This window comes from Biomphalaria glabrata, chromosome 13, assembly GCF_947242115.1.
Source record: "Biomphalaria glabrata chromosome 13, xgBioGlab47.1, whole genome shotgun sequence".
NCBI lineage: Eukaryota > Metazoa > Mollusca > Gastropoda > Planorbidae > Biomphalaria > Biomphalaria glabrata.
Window position 1 is genome coordinate 18351588 of NC_074723.1, and position 23174 is coordinate 18374761.

The 23174-nt window shown below is 31.1% G+C and overlaps 1 protein-coding gene across 5 annotated transcripts in view; it reads left to right on the plus strand.

Moving 5' to 3' along the window:
- Positions 1 to 23174, plus strand: part of LOC106057411 (uncharacterized) — an 82605-nt gene that overhangs the window by 54452 nt on the left and 4979 nt on the right. For 4 of the 5 annotated variants that reach the window (XM_056007579.1, XM_056007577.1, XM_056007578.1 and 1 more), the window contains 15 exons: positions 1347 to 1487; positions 3909 to 4084; positions 4803 to 4840; positions 8187 to 8599; positions 9959 to 10052; positions 11459 to 11822; positions 12656 to 12766; positions 13332 to 13895; positions 15901 to 15982; positions 16652 to 17005; positions 18248 to 18468; positions 19054 to 19203; positions 20664 to 21849; positions 22194 to 22323; positions 22836 to 22959. In XM_056007579.1, the coding sequence (XP_055863554.1) occupies positions 1347 to 1487; positions 3909 to 4084; positions 4803 to 4840; positions 8187 to 8599; positions 9959 to 10052; positions 11459 to 11822; positions 12656 to 12766; positions 13332 to 13895; positions 15901 to 15982; positions 16652 to 17005; positions 18248 to 18468; positions 19054 to 19203; positions 20664 to 21849; positions 22194 to 22323; positions 22836 to 22959 (4148 nt within the window). The remainder of the gene's footprint in view (positions 1 to 1346; positions 1488 to 3908; positions 4085 to 4802; positions 4841 to 8186; positions 8600 to 9958; positions 10053 to 11458; positions 11823 to 12655; positions 12767 to 13331; positions 13896 to 15900; positions 15983 to 16651; positions 17006 to 18247; positions 18469 to 19053; positions 19204 to 20663; positions 21850 to 22193; positions 22324 to 22835; positions 22960 to 23174) is intronic. The other variant, XM_056007580.1, reaches the window with a different exon arrangement.

A 23174-nucleotide genomic window follows, 5' to 3' on the forward strand; every position in this document is an offset into this window, starting at 1 on the left:
TTTAATTTGATTTAGTTTTTATATTTTAACTTTAACATGTATTGCTATCAGCTGAAACGATTTTTTTTAAACCTTTTTTTTTTTTTTTAAGTCTTTGATTTCGAGTTATTTAGGAACATCGTTTACCATTGAGTTTACTCCCCTTTCTTTCTTGGCAGAGAGCCATATCTCTGTAACACTCAATCTGTAGGAGCCCGGCTCCAATCAGTAGCTTATCAAAACATTGCAGCGACTTCAGATCCATGGCATTTAGCGTTGTTTATCGTGCGATTTTTTTTTTAAAGTTAAAATGTTCAGGCACCTGAGATGATATCTTTTTTTTTTCTTTCTTTTTTTTACTTTTTTAGATAGTTTTTGATAAAAGAAATGTAGGCCTATTTCTAGCACCAATTATCTACCTTTACATTCGCACCATTTTTTTTAAGTACTGCTGTACCAGAGTGAATGATGCTATAAGGAGAGGGGTGATTTTTTTTAGGGACAAGGGGGGTAGGAAAGCTGTCTCTTAAGTAGGCTACGCTTATTTTATTCTGTGTTTTATATGTGTCAGCACAAATCCCATTTGGACCGTTATTGAAAAGCTGTCTGGAACTTAACACGACCAAAAGTACAATTCCAGACACACGGGTGTTTGCTTGTAGAGGAGGCGGAGCTGCAAGTGCGGCTTGTGGGGGTGGCGAACAGGAGCAAATACCTGAGAGGCCTTGCGAGATTCTCTTGTGACCATCAGCCCATAATACAAATATTTTGGGTCTCTACCAGGCGTTCTATTGTATCGTACAAGTAGGCCTACACTGAAGATTGAAATATAGTGGAGTGGATTTATTTCAGTAATTGTTTATCCTAAACAAGTTCTTTTAACTCAAGATTTATAAAACCTTTCCGGCATCTAAACCTATTATCATGAACGCTCTTATAATGATAATTTGGGTATTGAGTGAGAATTACGCCCCCCCCCCTTTTTTTTTTTAAATAACACTCGATCAGGGCCCCTCAAACTGCTAAGGCCGCTTCTGGAAGCTGTTCTGGGATGATGATGCAGAGCCCCATGTGATGTCGTGAACATTATTTTGGTGACTCTCTTTTCTTCTCTTTCTGGTGTAGTGGTTAAGTTTATTATATAGGCCTATTTATATAACACCGGCTCTTATGTAGTATGTCAGCATGATATGTATGTCATATATCACATATATATCACATATACTATGTCTTTATGGCTTCTCTTTTTTTTCATTCATTACACTTCAAGACTGTACAACAGAAATATATATTGTGTTTAATCACGATTTTAAATTTACCCTAACTTTATATTATTTCATTGATTTGTTGCTATTGTTTTTTCACAGAACTCCTGCCTGGAATTGAAGAGTTCCTGACCAGCACTCTAGCCGCTGAGACTTTATCTTCCTTTGCGGAGGAGAGGAGACAGTTTTTCATTGAATGCCTGGATATAATCAAACTTCCACCCACTGTGCCACCTAGAGAAGGTAAAATGCAGACCAGTGACCTAGTTTTTATAGATAGTATAAACAAATACAGTTTTGTTTTTACTGCCAGATGGAATGAAAACAAAAAATTGTGACTAAATGAAATTGATTCTTGAAGAATAATCTACAAGGCCAAAAAAAAAAACAACAACTTGAGTGTAGAGTGGACATGAACTGATTGAACCAAGACCAACGTTGTAATAGAATGAAGTGGATTTCAACTTCAATCAATATCACTTTTATCAGTCCTAGCTTAGACTTCACTGAAATACATCACAATTATAGGCCTACATTTTTCTTTCTTGAAGTAACTTTTGTAGTTGAAAAGAGAATAGAACGAAATATTCAAATACGAGTATCCAGAAGGAAAAAAATTGGTTCTAAAACTTTTTCTTTTTGGTCGAATGTGGTTATTGAGGAACCATAGAAATAAGCCAACTATATTTAGGTAGGCCTACAAGTATACGTTTAACTATAAGCTAGCATATTTAGGTAGCCTACAAGTATACGTTTAACTATAAGCTAGCTATATTTAGGTAGGCCTACAAGTATACGTTTAACTATAAGCTAGCATATTTAGGTAGCCTACAAGTATACGTTTAACTATAAGCTAGCATATTTAGGTAGCCTACAAGTATACGTTTAACTATAAGCTAGCTATATAATTAGTTAGGCCTACAAGTATTATATACGTTTAGCAATAATCTAGCTATATTTAGGTAGGCCTACAAGTATACAATTAACATAAGCTAGCTATATTTAGTTAGGCCTACAAGTATTATATACGTTTAGCAATAATCTAGCTATATTTAGGTAGGCCTACAAGTATACAATTAACATAAGCTAGCTATATTTAGTTAGGCCTACAAGTATTATATACGTTTAGCAATAATCTAGCTATATTTAGGTAGGCCTACGTTTAACTACGTATTTATATTTAAGTTAAACGTTATTTACATTTTTTTTAGGGTGTGGGGGGGGGGGGGGGAAGACAAAAGACAGCATTAAAGAATGTTTATTACGTGGTATCTTCTTCCTTTCTTCTGGCATCGCTCAGAAATCTAAGCCTTGGAACAAATACCTTTGCCTGCATGCACTTATCTCTTGGGGTAAACGAAGTTTCTGTTCACATTAGATGAGTCCAAACATAGACATTCTCTCTCAGCTCACGTCAGCTATATGGTAGAGGCCCTATGTGGAGAACACACACTAAGGGGAACAACCAGTTGATCCAGCTTCTTGGGTGGAAAATTCCTTTATCAGTTAGGAACTATAATAATAATGATAAATGAATTTTTATTTCTTCATAATGAAGCTTGACCCTGGTAGTGTCAGAGAATGAATATAAGTTTCTAACATAATAATGATAATAATACTTGGTAATATTAATAATAATCTTTATTATCCATAAGGAAATTTGTTTTATAATTTATGCATTACACTAACTATATATATATATGTATATATATATATTCTTACCCCGATTTTAGATCTTTTTACTATTAGAGTAATATTTTTCAAATGATAGATTTGATTAATATCTATATGACTTTGATCAATATCTATATGACTTTGTTAGGAATTAACCTACATAAACTTTGCACACTCTCCTTTCTTCCCCCTCTCATTCTCTCTTTCCTATTGCTGGCTGATTTAGTTGATAACTTTACCAAGTGAGTCTTTGATCTGTATACTTGCTCAAGATCATTCTTTGATATTATTGACATTACGTTCCCACCAGTGCAATTATGTGTGAAGATGAAGCCAAATGTCATTTCATTTAATATACTTGTCTACTTTCGATCTGCCTGATCATAACTTACATAACTTCATTTCATAGTTTTGTGCATAGAATTATCACTTCAATGCCACTTTATTCCTCATTATTGAAATACTAAGTAAAGTTTTATTTCACATCTGTCTCAAAATATCTCAGACGCAACAGAGATATTGTGTTAAGCCAGGATTTAAAAAAAAAAGATATATTTTCTGACACTAGTTTTTATTAAGTAGTTTTTTTAATATAATTTTAGTTTTTAAAAAAAAAAAGGCAAATACAACGTAGACCAAAGGCTTGAAGAAGGAGAAGAATTACTTGTAATTTTTTATTACTAGATATTATTAACAAAATACCTTGTATAATTTTAATAAGTAAGGCCAGCCAATCAAATGTAAAATCAAAACTAATCATAAAATTTTTGGTTGAGGCAATAAAATTTAGGCCTACTTATTTGTCATAGTAGTACCAGTATTCAAAATGTTATTCGGTGTTCTCTAAGTCATTAGCTACCACATGCAGCATTTAACCAGTAAAGATGTAGATTGAAGAATGAGCAAGTTGTATTCTTATTAGTGATCAAAAATGTTTTATTGTTATTAAATGTTGAATATAAATCCAACACATTTTTGTTTCCAAACTAGGGCGCAAGCTTTCCCCTGAAATTCTCAAGGCCACAGAAGAGGTAAACGGTGTTCCTGTTGAGCAGACATCAGATTTTGCTGCTGCCCAGAGAGAAATTTCTAGGTCTTTAGCAGACCCAGTAACTAACCCATATCAGGATGATCCAACAGATGAAGAAGATAATGCTTCAGAAAAGGTAAGTAGTTAAAGGCCAAGGTTTTTCTTTTTTTTAGCAGTCTGAAGAGATAGAGCTGCAATATGTTGATATGTCAGTCTAATATATTCAACCACAGAAATAAACAGCGCTATTAAAAACATTTTTTCACTGTCAATTTTGTGGTGCTCCAAATAAATGCTACACTTATTTTTAATTTTCTGAAAGGAGATCCTTTTGTAATTCAAATAGGTATACAAAACAAACTTTGAAATTATGAATGAAAGTTTTTAGGAAAATTAAATAAGAAATCTGACATCTCATCTGATTTTCAAAAGGCTTGCAGGAAGTGTCTCTGCCCTCCAAAATTATTTTTTTTTAGACATATTGGGACATTCGAATCTCCTTACAAGATAGACACCTAACACAGACATCTGTTGCAAGATTAGATCATCCAAAACATCTGTATTACTCTTGTATGTATCATCTATGTATGTATTAGCTATTAGTTGGATTGTCATGGCATTTTAAGTTTTTTAAAAGTGAAGGCAATTTGCATCCAATCTCGTATAATAGAGTTGTTTTTAGTAAACTTGGATTTTATTCATAGATGCAGAGATTTATTTCACCAAACTTTCCAGAAGTGATGTCTGAATGCTATACAGTGTATCTGTTCAGTCGTTACTTGGTGTCAAACATCTGACTCTACTGGTCACAGCTGACAATTAGTTAATAAGATTTTTTGTTTTGTTTCTGACAGGGCACAAAAGTTTATGATGATATTGATCCGACAGACAGGTAAGTCATCAGGAGTTATATGTTAGACTGAGAAATGTTGCTATTTGTCTCAAATGACATTGTAACAGTTGTTTGGAACTGTTGCACACCATTTGATTCAACATAAATTTCAACCAATCATTGACTATCCTACAAACATGAGCAAAGCTTAATCTCAAACTTGATGAATATGGGTCATACTAGACAATTTTTTAGTACTAGATAGCCTACATCACATGATATTACATTGTATTAACATTTTTTGTTTGCCAAATTTTATGTAATGATGGCTGAGGATTTTTAACAAAACCAAGTCAAAGCTTTAAACAAGAGGTTGATAAATGCCCATATAACTCCCTACAAAAACCCTGCTATAAATCTGACCGCAGTAAGATTTACATTTGTCTATTTTCAAGCTTTACATAGCTCCTATACATTTGATATCAGTTGTAATTAGAAAATAAATGTAGCTGGGAAAATATTAAAATCAAAAGACCAGTAGTTATGTATGTAAGTGAAACCTGAATGTTTACAAAACAACAGGAAATCTGCTGAAATACTTGGGAAAGGAAAATCCTCAGAAAAAATGTATGGTGCCATACATGAGGAAACTGGATGGATGACTTGCACCAACCAAGAAATATTAAATGAAGACCCTTGATAATAAGGGAAATAAAAAGGAATAAATTACTTAAGGCAGGTCACCTCGAAAGAATGTCAGAGAACAAAGGAGCAAAGATTGTTCACCAGCAAAAACCAATAGGCAGACATCCCAGAAGCACACCACGAGTAATATTTCAAACATATCTTTTTACAAAGCTAATATCAACTCAATCTCTGTCTGGTAAAATGTTTGTACTTGTTATTTCTCTGAATGGATGAAGATGAAATTTTGCACAACTATTTCTTTTACCTGACCACACAAGAATCAATTTTAAAAAATTAACCAATTAGCTAATTGTAAATTAATTTTTTTATTTGGTATCTCAAAAATGGAAAGAAGTTGTACTTGACTGAAGTGGTGGTATAAGCTAAATTAGTCACCTTTATCGGTCGCTGCTTTAAAGTAAGTTTGAAACAAACAATACATAACTATACAATCTTCTGAAGTTATAATCACCTCACTAGCAGAGTGGTTAGTATGTTGGCTTGAAGAGGCTTCAGCCATGGGTTTGAATTTAGATCATTCCCCCCCCCCCCCTTTTTTTTTTGTAAATGCTTTTGAAAAATGATTACAGTAAAATTCACCCATATATCCTTTTCTCCCCCCTCCCCCCCTCCCGGTCCAGAGATGAGTGATAGGATCATAGTGTACTGAGAAAGCTAATAGCATGAATTGTGCTAAACAAAAACCATAGGTAATCACACAGGTTTATTGTTGTTGGTCTAGATCTATTACAAATTTATGTACATGACTCATCCAAACTAATGGATACAATTTCACTGCAATAAGCTTTTTTTTTTAAAAGTATTTTTTGGTTTTCTTGTTTATTATGATATTTCTTTGGAGGAAATAGATCATGATATACATAACATTTATTGCCACCATGATGATTTCTGGAAAGTGACTTCTCATTCTAATAATACAATTGAAGTTAAATAAAAACAATTGCAAACTTTGCCTTGACAGTCTAGATTATTATACTTTTTAGCAGGTCGAAAGTAAGGAGACAATATTAAACGCTGTGATAAACTTGAAACTTAAGTAAAAAAAAAAAAAAGAGACTACATTTAATGCTGTGGGTTATAAATTAGTTCTTTCACCACAATTCTTTTGTACTGGTCTACAACTGTAATAAAGTTTATAGTCTGCTAATGGCTTGTCAGCTCATACAATCCATCACAGGCTCTATTAATCAGTTCAGTTTAAATAAATAAAGTGTGGGAACATTCTCTGTATATGTATTGCATTTGAAGTGAACGATAACAAGAACAATAAAAAATTACTTAAAAAAAAAAATAATAAAGCTTATATAATGAAAATAACTCCACATTTACAGTCATATGTCTCAATACAGTACAATTTTTTCCCCCTTTTATGTCAAACAAAATTAAAAAAATGACCATAGACAGACGGAATGAGTTAATATGAGCTTTGTACAAATGTGAAGAAAATCACAAACTAAATCTACAACACTTTGAATAGTCTCATTTTTTTAAAAATAAGACTTAATGTTAAAACATTTTAATGCAAGGCATAAAGGTGAACATTCTCCAACATCAGTAGACAAGTTACCTTTGAGAAATAAATGTTATGAAATAACAAAAATAATTTTAATTATATTGGAATTAAAACATTTCCTATGTGTAGAAAATAAAAGAATTATTTTTGAATAGTAAGCCATCATTTTTTGGGCAGGATGGGCTCATTAGCCTTAGCTGGTTACCCACCCAGTAGAAGGAATAACTCTGAAGTCTGAATCCAAATTTAGAAAACAAATGGGTCAATGTTTTATCACTTTTTTTTACAAAGCTTATGTCAACTCACTCTGTCTGTCTGTCTATCTGGTAAAAAGTTAATTTGAACATGTTTTTTCTCCCTTTTCCCATTCTTGGATCAAGTTAACACTTTGCACAATCATTCATTGAGCCTGACAAGACTTGAATCAATAAAAAAAAATTAAACGATTATTTAATTAATTGCTGGTGATTAATAATATTATTTGATATTGAATTAAGGGGAATAAATGCTACTTAATGAGAGATGTGTATATATATATATGGATTTAATGCCCTTATTACATTTTGAGATGGTTCTTTTCCCCCACTTCCCATTCTCGAATCAAGTTGAAATTTTGCACAATTATTTATAGTCGATGGCAAATACATGAATCAATCCAAAAATTAACCAATTAGTAAATCATTTAGAAATAATAAATTAATTTTGTTTTATATAGCAGAAAAGGAGCTAAATCATGTAATTTTCTAATAAATGGCAGTAATTAGCAGTTCTTTCCTTTATACAAGTTTTGTTTCTATTTCTTGTTTATCAATTATTTAAGTGGTTCTAGCTTTAGTCATAATTTAAGTTTACTAGAACATAAAAAGAAAAGCTTATTGCAACATAGCAAAATAAGGTACATTAAATTAATCAGAAACAATATATTTAAAAATGAATAGTAGTCACAGCAGGATATGCTAGTAGTATATTCTACATTCGTAAAAATATTTTTTTTATCTGATATTCATCTGATTGTTAAAAAAAAAATTTCCTCTATCCTAAACAAATTAGCTAATAGCCTACACACCCACATACACTTTTACCTGCATGCTTTAGGCAGTTGTCCAAATTAAATAATTTCAACTTAAGTTTAAAATGAATGCCAATTAGTCATTGAGATCCTTTTTTGTTATCTCTCACTAAAAGCTTAAAAGAAGAGAATGTCAGCAAACCAACCAACAGCAGTGATGGAGATTGTGATAATGATGATGAAAATGATCTCTATGAGATCCCAGTGGCCAGACTTCAGCTGTCCTCTGAGGAAAACAGTATATCATGTGGTGTGGATGGATGCAATGCAGTTACCATTGGCAGCATTGAAGACTTTTCAGAGGACATGACAGATTCTAATGCACCTCCACTGCCTCTGAGTCCACCTCCTCTGCCACCCAGAAAAGATGGAAAGTTCTTTGATTTCGGAAGCAGAAATTCCTTGAATGCTGAAGAGAGGCCTCCTGAGTTGCCATTTCGTCCTCTTCTTGCCAAGCGCAATGAGCTTTATGTAACTCACTCTGAGAAATCTGACAGATCAGGAGAAAGATCAGATGGAGATTTATCAGGTTTGTTCTTTGACCTTTTCAAGTCTTTCTATAAAAATAATTAATTGTTATACTGGATAAAAAAACCGTCTTTGTAAATTGTAGATCTATTGACTCATTCCAAGGCAAAAATTATCAACTTTAATGAAAATTTAGAGTGGTCATTTTGGCAAAATTAAATCCCATTTTATAATTTTTTTACTTAGTTACTTATTTTTCTTATTTAAGATATACAAAAGTTTTATAGATTTACAATATAAATCTTCTATGAATTAAAATCATTAATAATCTCATTTGGTAATAATAAGGTACCAGTATCAGTTTCAAGTCCAAAGATAAGAAAGAATGCATTGTTTCATCTGCTTATACAGACCAAACCGCACCATTATATTTGTCACACCGAAATGTAATAAAGCTTAGGAATGGCGTTCTCTCTTTACCTGTATTTGAAAGCACCTTTTATTTCTGTATTTGAAAATGTTATTTCTCCCACACTCAATCTCAGATCAAGCTGAAATTTTGCACAATTATTTCTTTTACCTGACAACACAAGAATCAATTAAAAAATAGCCAATTAGTTAATTAAGTATTGGTAATTAATTATTTTCTCTGGTATCTTGAAAAACTGGCCTAGGCAAGTGATAGGATCATAGCATATTGACAAAGCTAAAAGCTAAACAAAAATAATTTGTTTAAAATATTTCTAATCACACAGTTTATGTATAAGTCACCTGCAAATATAATTAAATAACTGATCCAAACTAATTGAAACTATTACACTTAATATTAGCTTTGTTTTTTTAAAAGTATTTTTTAAAATGTTTTTCTTGTTTATTATTCAAAAAAGATTTTTACAGTTTAATATTAACAACTAAACAGATTCTCTAGTCTGAAGTGCAAATCCTGTACACTAGATATCAACCCTTCCACAATAATTTGTTTCATTGAAATGTATTGCAAAGCTAATTGTAAGAATTGATATTTATGTACATTTGCACACTAGCACAACAGTGCAACACCACTTAAGTAATAAAAAGAGTTCCTGATAGTCTTCCCTCATAAACACTTGTCTTGTTAATTGGGCCATTTCATTTGATTGTAATAGATACAATAATTTAGGGGCTAAAAGTTTTTTAGGGGATTGTTAAAGTGTAACCTAATTACTGGAAGCTCAAAAATAAAAATAGGGGAGGGGATGGTCCAGCCATAATAAATGCTGTAAAGCCTGAAAAAAAAATCAATGGGTATAGCCTGTGTGTAATGCTAATAGATATATATATATATATGCTTTTGTATGTAAACCCTCAAAAATATAGATATTATCCTTAAAGTTTCTATTTTATAAAGTAATACAGTTATTTAATTTAAAAATGATCAAAGGTGATGGAGACAGCACGAGCTATGAATCTTTTGATGAAACAGTTGATGCTCAAGATCAAGAGTTTAGAAACAAAAATAACATAAAATTACCCAAGTAAGTCTTAACTTATCACTAATGTGAGTTCATTAATGACCTATATAGGCAATACTAATTGTACAATTTAATAACTTCTAAGTAATAGTTGAAGTATACTCTAAATGAAAAATCATGAAAATATTTTTCCTTACAAATTTGAAATATTTGGTTTTCTAAAACTTAACACATTTTTTTTTATTTATACCACATTAAAAATATTTTCCTAACTTTTCCCTAATACTTTTCATCATCAGCACTAGATAAGATTTTTAGCGGCCCTTGAAAGGGGAAAAGACGCTATTAGTTTTCTGTGAAATGTCTGTTTGTCCGTCCCGTTTAGATCTAGTAAACTAGAAAAGATAGTGAAAATTCGACATCATACTATTTTAGACCATTCAAAGTTCTGATGCAACTCTACTTTTTTCTTTTTTGAAAGCGAGAAATCTAATTTTTTAAATCACTTATGCAAGCAGTTTTTTTCATAAAAATACACCACTTTCACAAATATTCACTATTAATAGTAACAAACACAGATGGCTCTTAAGTAGGGGAGTTGGTTATTAACCATATTTTAACACATTTATGTAATGGTTTTAGATTTTTTGTCAAAAATTTTTTTTTTTATATTTGTATTGCTAAGTTGAGTAAGTTCTGTCATGCTATCTACCACATTTACATAAAGAAAATGTTTACTTTTTTTGAAGAGAAAAAATCTATTTAGTATGCATATAAGTTGAACATAATTTAAAACAAGAATTAATAAGTAGTTTTTCCTATTATCGCGCGTGAACTGCAGAGTCGGAGGGCATACTCAGCTACCAACACTTAACTTTAGGAAATTATTTTTTTTAACAAATTTTTTTTTCTTGAGGCTTTGAATAAGAGATTGACCCTTTACAAAACAATTAGATCAATTAGATATTCATTATAAGACATCAATCCAGGTTCACATCAAACTTCACATTCATTTTCACCTATCCTTTGGTCTGCTTGACCGCTGGGGCACCACACAAGATCAGTCAACCTTCTTACTCCATTCTTCTCTGTCATTTGTCTTTGATAGAATTTCATTCTGATGTTCTTTCTGAAAATATTGAAACCTGCCTGGGTGGACCACTTCGGGGGCCAATTTTGAGTTTGTGTTTCACACAAACTGTCTTTGTAACCTTGTTATGTATATATTTATAATATTAAAATAAACAGAATAATTTGAATAATAAAACCTTCAACTGGTTTCTATACTATTATTTTTTTTTATAAATGTAGGGCAATTAAATTGTTATTTTAACACATCTGAGTTGCATTCATAATAAAATATTTGGAAGCTTCACAATATCTTGAAATTTGTTTACATAAATAGAATGCATGATAGAATTAATATATGAAAATAAATAGTTAAAGCTGATATAAATTTCATTTTTCAGGAGGCCAAAAAAGAAATCTGGGCTTAAAAAAAATAAAAAGCTCAGTAAATCTAGATCTTCTTCACAGTGGGAAATCAGTGTCCCCTTCAGAAAGTTGGAAAATATTTTGCTTTCAGGAGAGCTCTACCACAAGGGCAAGCTTAGCTGGAATAGAAGGCTTGTAGCCATTAGCAATGGTTGCCTGGCAATGTATAAGCCAGACAAGGATGCCAGACCTTCTATGGTGATTTCCCTCAGTGGATATGAGGCATTGGTTCAGGAGCGAGATGGGCGTCGAGGCTTTGAAATCAAAATGGCACACCCCACACAGGATTCCTACACCTTTTCTGTTGATTTCAGAGACTGGGCTTATTTATGGGCAGATGTAAGTTTAGATTGTAATTTTAGTCTTAAAAAAAGACTTTGCTGCTATTATAAATTCTTGCAATTTTGTATACCATGATTTTAATATTTCAATATTGTTTTATCTGTAAACCAAGTGAGCAAGCATTTTTTTCCTGCTGTAACTATTCTATGCTCACACTTTATGTGATTATAACAAAAAGATATGATATATTTCTTATTTTTGGTATTCAAAAGAAACAATAAAGTTTTGCATAACACTATTTCATAATAGTGAAGGCACGGTGGCTGAGCGGTAAGTGCTTGGCTTCTGAACTGGGGGTCCTTGGTTTGAATCCTGATGAAGATTGGGATTTTTATTTCAGGATCTTTGGGTGCCTCTGAGTCCACCCAGCTCTAATGGGTACCTGACATTAGTTGAGGAAAAATATAGGCTGTTGGTCATTGTGCTGGCCACATGACACCCTCATAAGCCATAGGCCACAGAAACAGATGACCTTTACATCATCTGCCCTATAGACCACAAGGTCTGAAAGGGGAACTTTACTTTACTTTATTACATATAGAGGGTATTGTATGGATAGTTACTGTAGGGAATCATTAAAAAGAATGTTCAAGGGGGAGGGGAGACTACAATTTATTTTGTTTCTTCCATTTTTGAAATTTTTTATTTTTAAATAATACTTACTTCTATCTTCTATTAGTTCATTTCATTGATTGGTCATTCATTTTAATATTTGTCTGAATTATTCATATTTCTTTATCTCTGGAAAATACTTTATTTCTACACTTTTAAGTAACTTAAATTGGTAGCGAATTATAATTCACATTAATTTGTTTATTTTTTTTACTTAGCATATCAATGGAGTCTCCAAGGGTCAGCCACTACCCAAATATGAAACTCACCTTGCTAGGGCCTTCACTGGGAATTCAGATTATGGTGCCACTGGCCACATGGGAAGCAAGGTAACATGTATTTCTGTCTAATACACAAATCATATTCTGTAATCACTCTTCCCATGTACATGTCTGTATGGTAAAATGGAAACATTTAAAATTTGATACTTGTTTTAAACACACACAGTAGTAGCACCTCAGTATTATTCCTCTTTATTTGTTTATATATCATTGTGTTGTTTTTAGCTCTTTAATTACATTAACTCTAATCATAAATAAACTTCACAAAACAGTAGTGTAGCTCTCTTTGACTAAATAATAATAATAAGGTCAGATGAAAGAGAAGTAACTTGATTTCTAAAATTTTGTAACTCTTTTCATTAAGCTGTGGTTCTGGTTATTATGTCTTCTAATGGTTTGCTCTGAATGCTAAATATTTATACTACTAAATGACCAAATTTCCCAAATAGATGATGGTTATTTTATACTGTCCTAAATATTTTGCCCCATTATTAAACAATTATATATATATATATATATATATATGCAAATATTTAGACTACCACTTGTTATGCAGAAAATTATATTATTTTTATTTAAGCAAACCCATTTATACTGACCTTTGCCCTTCTAGGATAACAAAACTAGTAAAAATATAGAAGATCTTGATATGGATTATGATGAAGTTGGACCATGTGAAGCTGATTTGGAAGATTTATTCATAGATGAAGAAGCTGATTCAGAGAGTACTTGTAACAGCTCTATCCTAAGTCAGACTGCCTCAGAACAGCCTTTGAGGACAAAAACACTCTCAAGGCATTTTCGTAGTGAAAAATCTTCCTTGTTCAAAAGCAAAACTTTGGATTCAAGGGCACGTCCTTTTAACACAGGAAGTTATAAAGAAAAATCTATTGGTTCCACCATGAAAGATATTTTAAGAAGAAGACAAAAGGGCATGTATCAGATACAAGGGACACAACTCCCAGAACCAACTCTACAGGTGGCTCCACAAACTGTTTTGGTTGGTGTTCAAAACAGACAAAATACACAACAAGACCAGTCAGGCATCCCACAGGTGAAATCAAGGTCCACTACTCTTCAGTCATCAACGCCTCTAACTTTGGCAAGATGGGATTGGAAAAGTGTCTTTTATAATTGGTCTTTACCTCTTGATCAGATCATCCTAGCCTTCAGAGGAGTGAGTTGTTTTGTTTGCAGCCTGGCTTTCATGAATTTGTGTGTTATCATCATGGCACTTTTTTTCATCTCAAATTTTTGGACTGATTAACTTGTATTACATTCATTGAGTTCCTTCACTTCTTGCTTGGTTGTCTGTTCATCAAAATTTGCATGAAACTAGTGAAAAAACAACAACAATAAATTGACATGTGTTGGTCATATTATTTGTAAAATGCCTATCTCAATAACATTGTACTATTTTTGTCAACTAATACTTTTTTGTCATTGATAATTTTTAGGTTGTTTAGATTATAAATATTAGTTTGTTGGTTGTTGTTTTTTTCTTGCATATGTCGTAAAATTGTTTTCCTTCTTTGCCTGAACCCTATTTTTAATCTGTTTCAATCTAAAAACTTTTTGGTGTCTACTAATACTTCATGCACTTTTCTGTAAACTCATCTTGATTGGTCAGAAAGATACACTATTTTAATTATGAAAGAACCTCAAACTAAGTCACTCACGCATAGCTGTAATAAAATACTCAGAAAGACAAAAAGATAATAGCACATTTCTTATTCCATGTGGTAGGACAAAATCATTCAAGTGCTCTTTAACTAATATGCACGACTAACACATGGATACAGGCAGAGGATGAATTTCTCATTGGAATGATTTTTTTTTTATTATTAAGATAAGATGGAATGACAGTTAATTAATTTCAATTAAATAAAAAAGTACCCACAAAAAAATGTGATCATATTTTAAAGATGACTATCTATTATTTATTAGTATTTTAATATGAATGTAAGAATTCAAGTACAGACTAAAAAAAGGTTCTACAATGATATGATGCTCATTTGGAACATCTAGACACATCCTGCAGGGAATAAGATACCATCACTTCATCATTCTGACAGTACTGAATGTTCTCCTATACTGATAATTTCTCAGTAACCCTTTCCAGGAAGATGAATCCCCTGCAATGTGAAATGGATATATGACAAATAGCTTTCCCTGCATATCATTTCCACAATAAATCAATAAATATTATTAGCCTGATTTTCAAGCATTGTCTATAACATTGGCTTCAAATCCTATGGTACTAGTTCTGGTTCTAAAATAGTTTGATAATAATTTGTACACTGAATTGAACATTTGTTGTGTAGGAAATATTGATTTATAAGATATACATTACGTAAAAAAACTAGATTCTTATTTTTACATAAAGCGCCTAACTGGCAATGTTTAAAAGATAGTTTCACTTCTTTTTTTTTTCTTTTTAAAAATACAGTTAACTTCATTCTGTTTTAATTCAACTAGTTGCATAGACAAAATAAAATGAGATTAATAATGTAAATTAATGAAATCTAAATATATTCTAATAGATAATTCCTTATAATAAGACTTTTAACATCGCTTAGGTTTGTACAGTTTCTATCCTCAGCACATGCATGAAGCATATTTCTTTCTATTTCATTGCACTTTCAAAGAAAGATGCAAAAACAGATGAGTTTTGTCAGTAAAACTTTCTACAAAGCATGTTAGATTCTTATTTTCCAGCCCAGATGATTTTAAATCATTCATCTAAAGCATGGAAACAAAATTTAAAACAATATGACTATCAATTCAATCTTTAGAATCCTTTGTTCGACATTTGCTTGCATTGTTTAAATACTTCATTTCTTTATGTTTTCTTTTGAGATAGAGGCAGTATATTTTAATTCTCTTTTTTTTTTCTTTATAAACTTACAACTATATTAATTCTGTTTCAATGACATAATTGTATAGAAAAATTAAGTAAGCGTTAACAATGTAAATTAATGAAATAAAATCTTTGTATAAATTTTGAATATTTCAAGCCTGCAGTATTTTATATTGAAAAATTTGCTTCAAGCAAATTCTAAATATGATCATAGTAATTATGTGAATGATATCTATTTTTTTTTATGCTATAATACAATGTGACATATTATACATGCATTTTATTTTATATTAAATCTATGTTTGATATTATTTTATTACAGAATGATCTAACCAGTTCTAATTCAAACCTTTCAACGGGAAGTGAAGGAACTTCTGAGGATAGTTCAAAGGCAAGGCTCAGAGGTATCTTGTTTCTATGATAGCTTTTACCTCATTAAATCCAGACACCCTTACTTATTTTCTTTTAGATCAGGTTCAGCTTAAACTTGTTAACAATTTGATAAGGTTTGCTTACAAGTCTTGTATCTGTGAAAAAAAACAACATCCTTATGGCACAAATACTTTCTTTCAATTTAAAGATTATTATTTTTTTAAAAGGGTACCCTCCTCACCCCAATATTTCACTGCTATCTTAGCCTATGATAACTAAACAATTTCCTCCCTAAAATTTTAATGATACTCTGTCTTCATAGTAGAATAAATACTTTTATGTAATTAGAATTTATTTTTTTTAGACATTTATAAGTTTTTGACATCCATTTTCTTAAGTTATAATTTCTTCAATAAATAATGGTACACATGAATTATAGTCATGGTAAAGTATTAATAGAATACTAAAATAATATCCAATCTTACTATGCTCATTTCAAACATTTAACAGCTAGTTCTACATGTAAAATAGTCCAATAGGGATATTAGGCTTGTTAAATGTAATTTTTAAAATTGAGCTAAAAATTAAAACTAACTCATGATTTATATATTTTATTGATAAACACTAATAGCTCTAAGTACTATTTTGTCAACTGTTCTTTAATAACAACTCAATTTCCACCATTTTGTTTTTAAATAAAGGCAACAAGGTGATGAGAATGGGGTCATTTGCATTCAGAGCAACTCAGTTCTTTGAGAGCATTGGGAAAAAGTCCACAAAGCCACGAAAAAGCACTAGCAACATGACCTCAGTTTCCTCTGGAGATTACAGTGACCTTCACAATGGCATAGTTGAAGAGTCTTCTGTTTCCTCCTCCACGTCAGTAGGAAATACTTCACCTTCAGGCTTAACTCCAACATCTGACCTCAGTCTTCCAAATGTGTTCAGTGATAGTTCTTCTGCACCTAATACTCCAATGGACAATAGAACTCCTATTTCTTGGAAAGGATTAGATGAAACACAAGAGGAAATTATGGCCAATGTTGATCACAAAGGTATTTTGATATAAAAATTGATATATAAATTTAAGTCCTATATTTTCCATACTATTATCCCCTTCCATTTTACCATATCTTTCTTTTTTTTTTTTATCTAATTTATATTTTTTCAGGTGTCTAGGAGACAAAATGTCTTGTACACTTCTCTTAGAAAAAACCTACTTTAGTATTAACAATATTTATGGTTTACTTAAAAATAAATATCCTTTCAAGAAAGCAACAAATCAAATAATATGGAACAATAAACAAGCATCATTTTCAAATAGCATAGTAGAGAACATTATGATTTTTTTTTTTTTTACCAAAATCTTATTGACTTTCTTGTCTCTGACTTCCCATTTTAGAATGAAGTTGAAACTTTGCACAATTATCTATTATTCATTGTCGATGACAACACATAAATCAACAAAAATTAAAACCAATTATTTAATCAATCAGTTGTAATTAATTAATTTTTTAAATATGAAAAATGTACTAAGGTAATGGGAGATATGGGAGATAAGCCTTGCAATAATGAGATATCTGGAAGCAATTGAATGGTGCACTCCCCCCAAAGTGCAAATGGGACCCTTGTCAACATGCTAGATAGCAGAGGCTTAAAAATCTCAAGACCAGGAGAGTACAACCTATGCAGTTGTATACAGTTATGATTGATTCAAAATAATCATTACAATTTACTTAATATAAGTGAGATTTTATGAAAAAGTATTTTTTATGTTAAACTTACTTTTTAAAGGAGCACCTTTTTTCATAATATTTTCACAAGAAAAATTTTAAAATATAAAACATACTTTTATATAAATAATGTTTATGATGAAATTATTTTGAACCTTGTGCTCACAATTGTTATTTAATTCAATGATTTTATTTATATATTTACTGCTTGAGCCCTTGCTTTACCCAGTGTACTCTATTGACACTAGACACTAATTACAAGACAATTACCTTTTAACAAAATAGCAGTACACAGATAATTCTAAAAATATTATTAATATTTTCTTTTTAGTATAAAAAGAACAATTAAATTAACCTGTATACAAAAAAAACCCACCTAGCTGTAAATGTTTAGAGCCTATTGCAGTTTATAAAGCATTGTTTTTAATTGAAAAACATTTCCTTAAGCTAATTTCATCTTTTTAATTTTTTTTTGTCACATCAGGTTGGTTTGATTTATAAACTTTTTAATTTTATAACCTTACATTAAACTAACTATGTGTTGTATTTTTTCTCTCTCGTTAGGCTATTTGTTTATATTCAGTACATTTAATAGAAGAAAATGGGGCAAGCGATGGTGTCTTGTTCGAGAAAATATGTTTGAGTGTTACCGTACTCAACAAAGCAGACAATGTGAACTTAATTTCTTGCTCAGGCCCTGCACTATACGTAGAGCTGTAGTGGAAACCAATAGTGAACTTGGACTCATGATATTAGAAAGTGGGAAAGAAAAGATAACTGTTGAGGTAATTCTTAGAAAACATTACTATTACTATTATTTTAACATAACTTTCTATTTGTAGACTAATAGTGTAGTCTTTGAGACCTTAAAAAACAATAAGATAATTTTGCTGAATTACATAAATGTAATCTGATTCTTAATAATAATGTGCTATTTTCTCCTTATTTTTCATAATGTCAAATCGGTAGGTCAACCAACGTCATAAATCAAGAAATGGCATTGGGAGTTTCACCATGAACATACCTCTTAATAATTTCCCAATTTTTAAGAAGAGATTATGTTTTATGCTTATCTTAGCCAATTTTTCTCGCCTTCATTTAAGACATTACAAAATTTGAACACTAAAGAATAGAGCAGGTCAACTGTTGTATAGTATCACAGGAAGACACATAGGAATGTATCACCATTTAACACAGTAACAAAATAAAATGAAAAGATGCATGTCACAATATGCGTGTGTAGCTGATGCAAACTTCATCGCTGCATCTAATAACTGAGCATGTTGGACTACAGAGAGTCAAATGTATTGTATTTGTATTTGTTTGTTTGGCTAAATTGTAGACCATTCAATTTGTTTACTTCTCCTTAGCCCATAAGTAAAGAAGAAATGAGTTCCTGGGTACAAGTTTTGTTATCAGAAACATCCACTGGAGATGTGCCGCAGGGTCTTGAAGACTTCATCAAAGTCAAGGATAGTGATAGCCAAAGCTTAATGAGTCTCACAGTGCTAAGACAATGGGTTAGTAATTCTTTTACCCTATTTAGAAAATGCATATTTGCATAAGAAGATCCCTCCTTTAAAGTGGGTAAGTTAAAAAAAAAAAAAAAAAAAAAAACTGTCTTGCGTAAAAATAGGTCGTAGCATTAAGAGGTTTTAGATAAAATGCAATCTTTAGATAGGATTGCGATTTTTTAAAATTTTGTGCAGACTACTCAATAGATTTTCATGCCCTTAAAATTTTGTTTGTTCTATTAAAGCATATTTATTTCTTGACATTTTATAGATTACCTTTTATGACAGCACTAATTAAGTTAAGGAAAAAAAGTCTAATTAAACACTTCTTTTTTTGGAAACTATAAAATAAATGTGCGTTTCTTGTATTGGATAGGATATATATATTGGATATCCAATACAAGAAACGCACATTTATTTTATTTTAAAGGAAAATTAATTAGCTACAAACTTGTAATAAATCAAATAAATTATTAGGAAAATATTTTTATTTTATTTTAAGTTTAAACTGAATACGAAAAAAAAATCATTTAAAAATCGTTATAGTGAAAGATTTACCCTTTAATTTTACATTTAATCCATATATATTGAAAAATCACAAAACTAGACACATTTCATCTTCAAATTTCATAAAAGATGAACAAGTGCACTAAAAATTGTTAGCATTTACATTTTCTTTTGGTTCTTGTGAAATAAACTAAATAAGAGTAACCATTAAAACAATGTTATCTTTTTTAAACTTATTATTTGTTCTCCCAATATACAAACAAAACAAAGGACAATCACTCTCACATCTGGAAATTTAAAAAAAAATAAAGAGAAATAAGTTAAACATTAAAAAGATAGTGAAATAAATAATATACACCAAGTTACTCCCTGGGAGTAATGCTGCACTGAAAGAGTTAAAAGTGTGATGCCGGATTATAATAATGTGAGATTGTCTGCTTTTTTTCCCACTGTGTCTTAATTAAAAAACAATGTTCTATTTGGAAGGGGTGAGATCATGATATTCAAGTATCCTACACTTCCACCTAAGGTTAAACTTTAAATCCATTGAGCTACAGTAGTAGTTCCTTATATAGACATTTAGAGTGTTCTTTTAAATAATTTCCCAGATATAAGAACTGCTCATAAGGATTCTTTCACTCTTTGTATCTTGACATGACATCATTGCACCAAGCATGTCTGTCCATATTTCCCTATCATTTATGTTGATAATGATTTTTTCTTACTAAGTTATTTTATTGTGCTTTAAAAAAAAATCATCAATGTAAGCTAAAGGAAATCCTTTATATTATTGCAACTGACATCCTAAATATGAGGAGTCTTTGCCCTGTATGACAATGTAATAGATACTCAAGTATGCTGTATTGGCATATTCAAGAAGTAATCACTCTTTTAAATATTATCGTTGCATTTTTAAAAATTAATTTCTATAACGTTGTTTATTTTGTTTCTACTATTAGGACATGATTCCCTCCAAGGATATGACATCATCTCATGATTATGAAGATCCTCTGGATACAACACTTACAGCAAAACAGTTCCATGCTTCTTACCAATGTGCTGGTCCCTCAGAGGATAAACAACTCTCGTCTGATGAGGGTGCTCTTGGGAAAAACCTAGAAGCACTTGTCCTGGTTAATGGAGACACCCATTCTTCAGATGTTTCTGACAGCACATCATCATCTAACAAAACTAAACACACCACAGACAGTGGGTTCTACAGTGTAAAGGGGAATAATTCAGACAGTGAAACTGGTAGTGAAAATAGTACCCAAAAAGGGGAAGATATAGACTGTGGGTATGCTGCACTAGATTCTCTGAGCTGCAGAAGTGTGCAGCATTCATGTAATGCTTCTAATATCAGTGACTTCACAGAAGAGTCTTTGCCATGTGTTGATATCAACCAGAATGAAAATGTTTCTCCTTCAAATGAGAATCAATGTTTTTGTGTTCAATCATCTTCCACTGCCATCAAGCATTCCACATCTACAAACAAACGAACTTCAAAACTTTCCAAAATTAGAGACAGCTATAACCTTTTGGATAAACAACATACCAAATCCAAGCCTCCTTCAGACTTGACCATTATGGAACAAAACAGCATGATTGCCACTACTGCAACTATTTTATCTCCTAATGGAGATGAATATTCTATCGTCATTAAAAGATCTGTCAAATCCAAATCACCTGAACCTAACACTATAGCCAGCAATCTAAATGATACTCATCAGTGTTCAGAATCTCAAAACAGTGATAAAAAGCTACACATAAATGAAAGGCTATTTTCAGATGTTGAGGATATACCTGTTTTGCCTTTGAGGAATGTTTCAGATCTTGAAAATTCTATCCCCTTAAATGTAAATATTCCAAGTTATAGACCTACCTCTTATTCTTTAAACTCTTCACCAGTAAAGGATACTACAAATAACACAAACTTAAATGCACCAACTCACATCCATCATAAGCCAAGTCAGTGGGATCAGGGTGCAGTACCTAAAATTCCTTCTCAGCCTGCTGATAAAAAAATTCTCAGAGTTTCTCCAATCAAAGTTGTGGAAAATGATTCTTTAGATGCATTGAAAAATAATACTACCATTCCAAGTCCTAACTCAAGCAGGCTTAATTCAGAGCTTTCACCTTTTAAAGGTAACTTTTCTGATCCTAGTTAATAAAGAAAATATTTCACATTTTAGACACAAAAAAAAGGTTTTATGTATAAAATTTTTTTTTTTTTTATTATGTTTTATTATTTCAAATAGTATTTGAAATGTCATAAAATGTTTCAATACATTTTGTAATTCAACACAGTAGATCAGTTTTTAATTTTATCCTAATATGTAGAAATTGTTAAATTTTCTTGGTGTACAATCATCTGGCTCAGCTTTTATTTCTGTAAATGTACAATTTTTTGTTTTGTTTTTAAGAAAAATTTAAATATCTTTAACATATAAATATACATATAATATTTTGCAATGTATCTCACTTTACAGGTGAAAGTCCCCTAACTCCAAAGGTAGAAAACATAACAGATCTCATTGATAACCCATTTACCACACCTGAAGATCTGAAAGCTGCAGTAGAAAGGCTGAAGCTAAATCTTTCCAAGCTAAAGAAGAAAAGGTTACATTCATTTCTTTTAGTTTCTCTTTCTTTTTTTACTCCATAAGTTTAATAAAATAAGGTCAATGACTAGGTGCTAGAATAATTGGAATGTATTATTTTCCTTTGACCTGTGCATCATACCTCAGTAATACAAGATATACATCCTCAACCAGATTTAGTCATGGAACTCATCACTTATGGAGCAAAGAAATTATATTATATATAACAGCATTTATTTGATGTTATTTTTTTGTTGCTTGCTAATAAAAAAAATTCAAATACCTTCTGCTTGGAATATCAAAGAATACCAGATAATCAGTTAGTTCTAAAACATTTGCCCCTTATTTCCAGTACATTATTTTTGGTGACATTTTATATTGGTCAGTCTTGTTAATGATTAAATTTGTTATGTACCCGGTATTCTAAAATGTTAAGTTAACTTGAATAGTATTAATGTATTTAATTAATTAAATCTTCTTCTTTTTTAATCATGCACAAAATGTGTTGAAATTATTCTGAAAATTTTGTAGGATGGCCGTCCATGAGAAAAGACAAAAAGTGTTGAGTGATGAAGAAAGGTTGGTTTGTGAAAAGGAGTTAGCAGCCTTAGAGAGAGATGCAGAAAATACTGACCTTGACATTAGAGTTTTGCAGGCAAGTACATACTTATTATAATTTTGTTTAGATTGAGCTATATCTTTTAACAGTTGATCCCATGAAATTGCCTTTCAAGACTGTGCAATTTTATTAAAATGTCTAAATCATACAAGGTTTAATTTATTAATATTTCATATGGCTTTCAAAATTTCTTTATTGGTTGTAGTAAATAGTGTGAATTAAACTATCTTGATGATATACTCTGTGATTCT